At 41.6% G+C, this 10,394-nt stretch overlaps 2 protein-coding genes across 3 annotated transcripts in view; both read left to right on the top strand.

Moving 5' to 3' along the window:
- The window catches only part of LOC101993096 (OX-2 membrane glycoprotein-like), a 47,083-nt gene extending 46,882 nt beyond the window's left edge, over positions 1-201 (top strand). The window contains exon 7 of the mRNA XM_005345122.1: positions 91-201. Coding sequence (XP_005345179.1) covers positions 91-201 — 111 coding nt within the window. The remainder of the gene's footprint in view (positions 1-90) is intronic.
- A 200-nt stretch (positions 202-401) lies between these two features.
- The window catches only part of LOC101985848 (OX-2 membrane glycoprotein), a 26,537-nt gene continuing 16,544 nt past the window's right edge, over positions 402-10,394 (top strand). The window contains exons 1-2 of one of the 2 annotated variants that reach the window (XM_013352458.2): positions 402-544; positions 7,038-7,119. In XM_013352458.2, the coding sequence (XP_013207912.1) occupies positions 533-544; positions 7,038-7,119 (94 nt within the window). In that variant the 5' untranslated portion in view covers positions 402-532. The remainder of the gene's footprint in view (positions 545-7,037; positions 7,120-10,394) is intronic. The other variant, XM_005345025.3, reaches the window with a different exon arrangement.

The following is a 10,394-nucleotide window of genomic DNA, read 5'->3' as shown; positions in this document are numbered from 1 at the left end:
GAGAGAGAGAGAGGCCTTTAATACACCAAACTGTAAAACAAAGCTGTCCTCTTCTCCAAAGTGTCTGTATGAATTCCCTCATCCCTCCAGGCCATTGCTCTTCTCTCCAAGTTTTCTCTTTTGCTGGCCCGACCACCTTCCAGCTGTACGATGGACTGTAATCTGGCGCCCTCTACTGCAGCAGAGAGGAATGAGGAATGATGAGCAGACGCACGGAGACAAAACATTCATTTGCGTAGAAAAAAAAAGATAAATAAATCTAAAACTAGCAAATAAGCAAAATCTATAGAATGATTCTTTTACGTTTGATCAGTCACAATAACAGAAGCGAGGGCAAAACCTGGGTCCGTGGCAGGGGTGGGGACAAGGGGTGGGAGGGAGGGCGTGTCCACGACTGCGTAGAAAGCGAGACGGAGGGGGCTTTACATCTGTTTGCTGAATACCACTGCTGACAGGTGTTGCTACGATACCCTCCACAGTGGAGGAGCTCAGACCCCAAGAAGCTGGTGTCTAGCTGCGACCCAGAGCAACGATGGGCAGTCCGGTGAGTGGAGTCTGGGATGGAAGGAGGGCGGAATGAGCTATTCAGACCCCGTGGCTCTTGGGAGCCCGCCTCATCAGCACAGGAATCTGTTCCTTGGAGAAAGGATCTCCAGGACTTGGGACTGCCTAAGCGAACATGGGCCAGGAGAAAGCCCAGGATCGCGGGTCCCACGGAGTGGGCGGCTTTGCTCCTGGCTGCAGATCCCACTGCGAGGAAAACATGGCTAGTGCTCAATGGCTCCCAGAAGGGGAAGGGTAGTGCTGGGTAATCTCTGTGTTGGTTCTTAATCTGCATCAGGGAACAGCCCAGTGATATTGCTGCTTGCTGCATTCTTGGCCCTTGCCTGGGAAGCCGTGAAGCATCATCCAATAGTGCTGCAGCAACCTTCAGAAAGCATGTCAGCTCCGTGGTCGTGTTAAAAGCCAGGATATTTAGAGGGGGCCGACATTTTGAGTCTTCAGTACTGTTTACAAGATAAAAATTTTTAAAAGGATGGGTGGTCATAGGCCCCATTCTTTATACACACGAAACTGGTAGAATTGGGTGAAAATCTAAATGCAGTTAAAACCCAAGGTACTATTTTCATAAGACTGGCAAGACCACAGGCCAGATTTTGCTTTACCTTTCTTAACAAAGGAGAATGGTGGTGTGTCAGCTGGTGTCTCCTGCCCAGCAGATGCCCTTAATCTTTGACCAAGGAATTGCTTTTCTGTTTCACAAATAAACGGGCAGGTGGGGGAGGCTTATTTCTTCCAAGTCCTTGTGGCTGCAATGAAGATACAAATTTAGATCTAGAAAGAATTGGGAAATGAGATCTATATACCTAGTAGGTGCGTAGCTGTCAGGTAAGACCCAGGCTGTAATGAACATCCACCTTCTTGGTGAGAATTACTGGAGGATTTCTTTGTCTGCATGATTGGGTTCTCTAGTCAATTCTTGATTGGTTCATCTTTTAGCATCTGCTAAATTCTGGACGCTGTGCTGGTGTTTTAATCATGGAATTGTTACCTTACCCCCGTGATATGACTGCTGTTTTTGCAGCAGGCAGGATTCTAGGATCTTTATCATCAGAATGCTATTTTAGATTTTAGAACATTTGCATATGCACAATGAGATCTCTTGGAAGTGGGGCCCAAGACTAAGCAGGAAATTCATTCCTCTTTCATGTAGATATCTTCTGTGCAGACCCTCGGATAATGGCATGATTATACAGTTCCTTTCCGTGACTATGACAATCACACGATGGCAGGTGTGGAATTTTCTATAGTAATATCCTGTCAGTACTCAGAAGTTTCAGATATTGAAACATTAGGATTTTTCAGTTTGTCACCTATGCTTCATTTAACCCTGAGAGTGTACTGTCATCTTCCTCCAGGCTCCAGGGAGGTTAAATAACGTATCTTACCTAATGCATCTCGGATCCACTTTTGGCTTGGGTCTGCCCTGGTTAACACCCAGCAATCCCCTCCCCTTCCTGGGAAACAGGCAGCCATTATTCTGCATGAACCAGAAGAGAATATAAATAAATACTACGTGCTTTTTTAACAGTGAAGCCTCACGCTTGGCTGCCTGCTCCCAGTCTCTGTGGGTTTTTTGTTTTGTTTTTCACCATCCCTAGGCCCACTTCTCAATGTTATATATGCATCTGTTTTTTTTTCTCACCCAGAACACAGTTTATTTTCATTACAGAACACAGATAATAATTTTCTTATTATAGCCTTTGCTAGAGCTTTGGTTTCATTGTGAGAGAAAGGCATAATACGTAAAAGAAAAAATACCCAATACCGCGGAACTAACACACCATAGTCTGTCCATGGGAATTTCTTAAGATAAACTAAAATGTATTGACCCTTTGGCTGCAGAGCCAGAGGATACATTTTCTAGATTTTTCTAGCTTTCCAACAAAATAAGAAAGGATGTAAAACAGTCTCAGTAATATAAAGAAAAATTTCTGGAAGTCCCTAGGGCACTTCAGAGTTCAAGCCCCTTTGAAGGTGGTGTCTATGAGCATAAAAAGAGGGAGGCAGAGCAGGTACTGTGGAGGCTGCATCCTTTTAAGAAGCTTGCCACTTTTAACTTCCTAAAGGGTAGTGACTTTGTTGTGAACCTTAGAACAACGAAGTCAAGAGATGTCACAGGTAGGCATGGCATATTCATCATACACTAGAGTATCCCAAAACAAATTGTCCATGCAAATGAAAATTTGCAAATATTAATCATCACTCAGATGATGGGATTTTTAACTTCCTGCAGCCTTAAGAATGTTAGGAAACCCAACTATACCATACAGATGGATATTGGTGCATAAACCTTTATGACTCTCTGTTGGGTTCCAGGCAGAAAGTCTAAGACTCTGGGGCTCTGTAGGTGAAGACAGTAAAGCATTCAGGGATGTGGTGGCATTGGAGATGACCACAGAGTTGAGACCTCATCTCTTTCAGGGCATCCATCCTGAAAGAGCTCCAGGAATACCAGGACAAGGTCTGTGATGGAGGTTCAGGATCTATGACACTTTTAGTGGGTACAGGCAGAGCCAAGTCTCCCTGACTGTAATGCCAGTTTTCTTTCTCTCTTCCTCCTCCTATCCCTCACCCATGCCCCCATCACAACCACCTACAAGGTACAGTTGGCCTCAAGAAAGCCAGACATAATTTGTTCATCTTCCAGGATACCAAACCACAGACCCTGTCAAGGACAACTAAGCTTCCATTGCTGCCTAAACTCTAAGAAAGACAGTGTTGATCTCTACCAGTTAATTTTACATAATGAGATTAAGGTTCATGACAGTGAGATGTGTGTGTTACTTCTCCCAGTAACACTTTCTCCATTAAACCATTAAGTTTTAGGTCACAGCTCTTTTGTAAGAAGGCATCCATGAACCAAAACAATTCCATACAGTGGAAAGGAAGACATTAAAACTGGGGTGCTCCCACTAGGCAGGGAAGGGAACAGAAACCCTTGTAGCAGACTGAAATTATTTCCAGACCTTCAAACACTTATTTCCCAGGTCTGGGTGTGGCAGCATATATCAGTAGTTCCAGTACTCAGAAGGCTGAGACAGGAGGATTAGCAGTTGAAGGTTATCCTTGCCTACATAGCAAATTTAAGGCCAGCCTAAACTATGTACTATTCTAGCTCAATTTACCTCCCCCTCCCAGAGTCATTTTTTAAAATACACCACCGTCTTCCTCTACCATCTAACCCTAATTCCACAGGAAAGTAGGTATTATAAGTCAAAGATGTTTTATGCCAATGAGAATGCTCCACTGTAGAGGAGTGGCAAAGCAGGCACACCTTGAAAATGAAGTGAGTCAGATGATAAACCACTCTTTCACAGTCACCCTGATGGGAAACTCCAAACGAAGGTCATTTAAGTGGTTGCAGTTCATTGGTTAGAGACAAGCTTCAATTTGCCATGGTAGCAGAGACTGTGGCTAAGCAGAGACTAATGCCATACATATTCAGAATGGTATGTGCACTCTGGGTTTGTTATAGCAATACATTGGAGCAAGAATAATGTGGTCAAAATATCTTGTTGAAGCAACTAGATTTGGTGAATTTGGGCATTCTTGTGGGTCAAGGGGGACAAAACAGAGTCAAATGACACACTGACCCTATGTACATAATATATGCCCCAACTCCAGGAACCCGATGTTCTCTGGGAGTATAGTATTTTCAAAATTGTTCAATGACACTGAAGTATTAGATTTTCCTATTTATGAAGAAGAAGGAAGAGATTGACAGTTTTGGGGAGGGTGAAGGGAAAAATGCTAGGCAGGTAATGAAAATATTGTGGGCAAATGAATTCTAGGGAGATGATAGATAGATGATAGATAGATAGATAGATAGATAGATAGATAGATAGATAGATAGATAGATAGATAGATCCCTATATGTTTTTCAATTGGGAATATTTTAGGTAGAAGGAAGAGGCAAAGGAACTCCAGTACAAGAGGGCTTGGCTATTTAAAGGGACTGAAAGGAAGGTGTGGCAGAGCTTGCTATGCAAGGAGGAGACAGAGCAATATGAGGTCTGAGAGCATGCATGTAGGCACTGGGCTCCCAGTATTTGCAAATGAATGGGCACCTAGGACTCCACGAGGCATCAGGTGGGAACTTATAGCCAATTTCATAATGGCTGTCCAATTGTTTGACTCTGGAAACATCATTAAACATGATCATCTTGTCCTGACAAATCAGCAAGAGCTCGATAATCCTCACAACCATGGTTTTGAGACAGACGGTACAAAATAACGTTTTATTTGTGCCTAATTTTTAAACAGAACAATGCTTTATGCGCAGGGCAGGCTGTGTGGTGGCATGCTTATGGTTGTGAACTGTGTAGCCCGTGCCTGAGCTTGGGTCTTGTCTCTACCACTTCCTAGCTATGCTACCTGAGAAAAGCCAGTTAGTATCTCCTTCATGTTATTCACTGTGTAAGCGTTGGTCTCAACAGCGCCTTCTTCATAGGCTCTTGAAGTGTTGGGCGAAGTATTTGATCTGAAGTGTTAAGGACAGTACCAGGTACATAATGTGTTCAATAAATGTTAGTTTTAGGATCATTAGTAGTTTAGTCACCTAATGCAAGCTAAAAACTGAAATAAATATTTTGGTACATTTTTCCTGTATGTGTCTGTTCCTTTCGTTTATTCTTGTCCCCTGGTCTTTCAAACCTGACAGTCATGTATCTACTACCTTAGAGGAAGAATCACAAAAAGGTGGAAACGTTTCAGAAAGCAAAGTTTTGCAATGATAATGGTCTGAGACATTCAAGCTTTAAAACCACACAGGCTGAAAGAGGAGGAGAAAGTTCATTCCACAGGCTTGCGGAATTCCAGGGTGGTTGAAAGAACTAACTTTTCTGACCCCGGGGAGATAAGTATTTTCCAGTCTTGGAGAAGGGAAGGGCTGACTAGTGTCTATGGCCAGACACTAGCATGAATGCATAAAAGAACATTATATCTAATAACAGCGGTAGGGAATAAAAAATAGAACCTGCACAGAGGTCTTGGGGTCCAGAAGAAGGAAGGGCGCAGTGTAACAAAATGCCACAGGCACTTAGAGAGGGCATTCATGAATTTCTTTGCCCAGCATGAAGAGAACCTAGGAGAGTTCACAAGAGCACAAGAGAACTGCCGTTTGCCTTTGAAGTGGGGATTGTTCAAATGTATAACATGGTGGTTGAGGGAAACACGGCTGTCCTAGTGAACACGAGGGGGAGAGATGTCTGTATGGAAAACCTGGTAGTCCCATGCTGTAGCATGGTGTGCTGTAGGCGCCCATAAGTTCCGGGAGTGCTAATGCAGTGCCAGAGACGGGGACCTGTGTAGAGCGCTGGGGTGGTGGGAGGCTCAATGGTCAGAGAAGGCACAGCATTGGTTGAAATCAAGTTTCTACCTCCAGTTGGAATGGCGATGTGAAATAGAAATGAAATTCAGTTCGTGAAAATTATAGAGAAAATTGGCATGTCTTGCATTCTTTTAGTATAAAATTATAGAATTGTGGCCATGAAAATGGCTCAGTGTGTTGAGGCGCTTGCTACACAAGCTTGTCCAGCAAGCGCCTCAACACACTGAGATCACCTAAAGGTAAAAGGAGAGAGAGCCAAATCCATGTAGTTGTCCTCTGACATCCACACATATGGGATAACATGCAACCCCACCCCCATTCCACATCATGGACACACACACACACAAAGACACACACACACATACACACATACACACACACACATACACATACACACACATACACACACACACATTGATAGTGAATTAATTAAAACATAGAAATATAGGAACTGATCCATTTTCTGCTTGTGTCCTTTAAAATGAGCGTACTTTAGATCCAACAAAACAATTCCAAGGCAACCAAAAGGCTGATCTGAACAATCTGTCTCTAGCAAGCCAATGCCCAGAATAATATTCCCTTAAATCGTGCCGGGGTATCTTTCAGGGCAGAGGATTCCTGGGCAAATAAAGAAAAATAAAACAATGAAGCAATAAAAAAGTTAATATTCGTACTGGCTTCTAGTATTTACAACCTTGGCTGCATTTTCGGGAGTCTGCCTCAGCAAAGCCCAAAGAAGTCACAGGTTTCTGAAAAGTGTTTTGCTTTTGTGTTTTGTCCTTAATATTAGCAGTGGCTGATTATTTGGGAAGGGTAATCTGTCTGACATCTGTATTTTCTCTGACAACTTAAGGCGGCGTGACCCAGAGAGGCTATGTGTTCAAGACTTTGCTCTGGACAATGGTAGCTTCAAAGCAAGGTTCACAGTGCCAGGGCCCATGAAAGAGCCACGCTGCAGCTTTTCCCTCCCCACATCCTGAGTCCTCTGTTATTTAGTCCTTTTATAGCCTTGGGTTCTGTTTCCATGCAACTCTGGTGAGTAAACTCTCGGACTCCAGCATTTCCTAAAATAGGTGCCACAAGGACGCTTGCCTGGCTTCATCCCAACGCAATCCCGTTTCTATCGTTTGCTTTCTGTCTTCAGGTATTCAGGAGACCTTTCTGCCATCTCTCCACCTACAGCCTGATTTGGGGCATGGCAACGGTAGCGCTGGGCACAGCTCAAGGTAAAGATGCTCAGTTCTTCACCCAGAGACCTTCTGGGGTGGAGGCTGGCCACTCCTGTGTGTGCTAGGCTAGCCTACTTGTCTGCATGAATTCCTGGAGCATGCCGTCCATCCCCCTTGGGGTAGTGAGAGTGCTTCTGCTCGCTTTCCACACTTTTGTTTTCAAAGTAGCGGGGCAGTTTGGCATTCTGAGGCTATCCCTGCCTGTAGATAAACTAAAGTTAAGAAAAACATCCTCTCCCAAATAAAATATGACGTCAGTGTTTCACCCACAGAACTGGGTGGAGAGAGCTATGAAAACAATTCCCTGAACTTGATTCTATGGACCTGGGAAAAATTGGAGTGAAGGAATAGATAGGCATATTCTTTCTGGAAGGCAAGCCTTAAAATTGAGTTTACCCACTTTTTAAAGAAAGGATATTTTAGAAAAATGCTGACTCTCAGAGGTATATAAGCTTACCTTATCTCCTGTTCAAAAACCATGCTTGGACCACCTTCTCCCAATTTCCTAATTTGTCTTGTTGTTTATGGGAGGTCACTGCTCAGTTCATGCTGGTTTTGTTGTTGTTTCTCACTTTTGGTGTGATGTCATTCATCATTAGTCTCTGGAAAAGGCACTGCCTGTGTAGCACTGGCTTTACCCCCACCCACAGCCCCGACACACTATGTCCATTACAGGATTTACTGACCGAGTAGCAGAATCAAAAAGGGTTCCAAACTAGCACCAAATAATTGCCAACGTTTCTACTAAGGGAGATCCTCTAGAGTCAAACATAGGCTTACCCATGTGTTCAGCTCTCATTTTGATCCACTTTCTAAAAGAGAATCTGCATCCTAAAAGTAACACTTTTTTTCCCAAATATATTCTGTAAAATCTCCAAAAGTTTTCAGGCAATCTCAATCTCAGAAATGGGTTCTTAATACCAGAACTTCCTCATCTTTAAGGAGTTCCCATCATTAAATTACCAGCTATGTAATACTTAGTGGTCAAAGGTATAACTGCATGTTACGCCCTCATTTGTTTTCTGTTATCTAGGGAATGTTTGTGTGGGTTCTAGTTCCTGGTCATACTTGTTAGTATTTCTTCTTTTTGATTATCCACAAAGAACAAATTTTAGTGTTTTGTGCAAGTCTATACATTGTCTACCATTTTATTATTTAATTCCCTTCTGTTGTTTGATATAAGAAGGAGGAGGTTTGGAAGCAGGCATCTATTCATGTTCAGTCTCTTTGGTACCCAGTAAATGTAGTTAGTATTAAACCTGTCCATCAGATAGATATTTTCAAGTTTTACAGACACTCAGTGCATTATGTTCTGGTTACCATTTGATTATGATAATTTATGAATCTTGCTATGAAATTAGCTAAAGAGTTGAGAAGGATTGGGGGAATTTCTGGTTTATTGCAGTGTAAATAGTGTTCAGAAAGAGTAAATTTTTAAGGCCAATTTCAAATTCTGTTTGGGGAAATATTTTATGTGTGCTTTGAAAAGATTATACATTATCTCACTAATTAGTGTACATATCTGAGTAATATATATTCATAAATATAAACACATATGATGACATATAGATCTAGTATATTCAAATTAAATATAAGACCACATATAAATGTTTATATTTTCTACATTATACTTGAATTTTTGCCTTAATGATTTAAAATCATGGATTTGAGGATTCTGAGAGATGTATAGGAATCACTAATATTATGACTAAATTTATAAGTTGCTATTGTAATTGCTTTATATATCCCAGGGTTAGGTTGTCAGGCACATGAGACTTTTAATAATATGTTGTCTGATGTTGGATTGCTCCCTTCATCATTTTATAATTTTTTTCTTTTTACATATGAAAAGTCCTATTGGGTAAATGTTAGAATGCATAAGTCTTTTTTTTTTTGAGTTTTACTTTAATCCTTTGCTTGTAAATATCCTTATAGGTGACATTCTGGGGGAATGTCATGGTCTGGCCTTCTGGTCTGCTAATTCCTCATTCAGTAGTAGCTATCTGCTAAGTTGAACAGTATTAAGATTTTTTTATTTCTTGCTCTCTAGATCTGATGCAGGATGTCCTTCTGTAAATGTGTTGCTTTTATTGGTTAATTAATAAAATTGCTTTGACCTATGGCAGGATAGAATATGAAGGCTGGAAAGGACGTAGAGAGAGTAGGCAGAGTCAAAGAGATGCCATGTAGCTGATGAAGGATACAGATGCCAGATCCTTACCAGTAAGCCACAGCCTTGTGCCAATACACAGATTAATAGAAATGGGTTAATTTAAGATTTAAGAGTTAGTTAATAATAAGCCTGAGATAATAGACCAAGCAGTGTTGTGATTGATATAGTTTCTGTGTAAATCTTCGGGTCTGGGTAGCCTGGAAACATAAGAACAATCTCTGGTTACAGATGGGCAACATTTGTTGACAGAGGTTTCTGTCCTGCCTGGTCCCACAGCTATTCAGTCCCAAAGAAACACACAGAGGCCTACTTTATTTATAAACTGGTTGACCTGAAGAGGCTCAGTCTTCTTGTGAACTAACTCTTACAACTTAAATTAACCCACAGTTCTTGTCTGTGTTAGCCATGTTACTTGGTACCTTTTATCTGTGAAGCATTCTCATCTTGCTTCTGGGTGAAAACTGCAGACTGAACCTTTCCTCTCCCCAGAATTCTTCTGTTCTGGTCATCCTGCCTATATGTCCTGCCTGGCTACTGGCCAACCAGCATTTTATTAATCCAATACAAGTGACAAATCTTTACAGGGTACAAGACCACTGTCCCACATAGATATTTAATTTACAATGTTGTTTTTTTACTCACCCATATTCATGCCAAAATGCTTATGGATTTAATGCCTGAATTCATTTGTTGTGAGTTCTTGGGTATAGCATTTATTAATCCTCTTTTATTATATTCCCTTTCACAAATTTTCAGTAATTTGCTATTGGTTATTTATTACATAGATACTAATGCATTAAGTTACTTGTCATGTATAAAAGGCTGGCATTGTAGAGAAGAAATAATTACTATAACATCTAATGAAAATAGAGAATATGATGATTATCAGTCGGTGTCAAAACCTCTTGATCTTGTTGGGTATATCAAGACTCCCAGTGCATCATCCTGTACATCACTCTCCTTGTGTGTTTGTGCTCAGTCTTGCTTTCCAGAGCATGTGTCATCTGTGATGCTTCCTTTGTCTGTGATGTTTCCCTCCTCTGTGGTGTTCCCTTTCTCTGCAGTGTGTGTGTGTGTGTGTGTGTGTGTGTGTGTGTGT

Source organism: Microtus ochrogaster, chromosome 2 (genome assembly GCF_000317375.1).
Source record: "Microtus ochrogaster isolate Prairie Vole_2 chromosome 2, MicOch1.0, whole genome shotgun sequence".
Lineage (NCBI taxonomy): Eukaryota > Metazoa > Chordata > Mammalia > Rodentia > Cricetidae > Microtus > Microtus ochrogaster.
The sequence above is the reverse complement of the archived record's forward strand: the minus strand, read 5'-3'. Positions and strand labels throughout refer to the sequence as shown.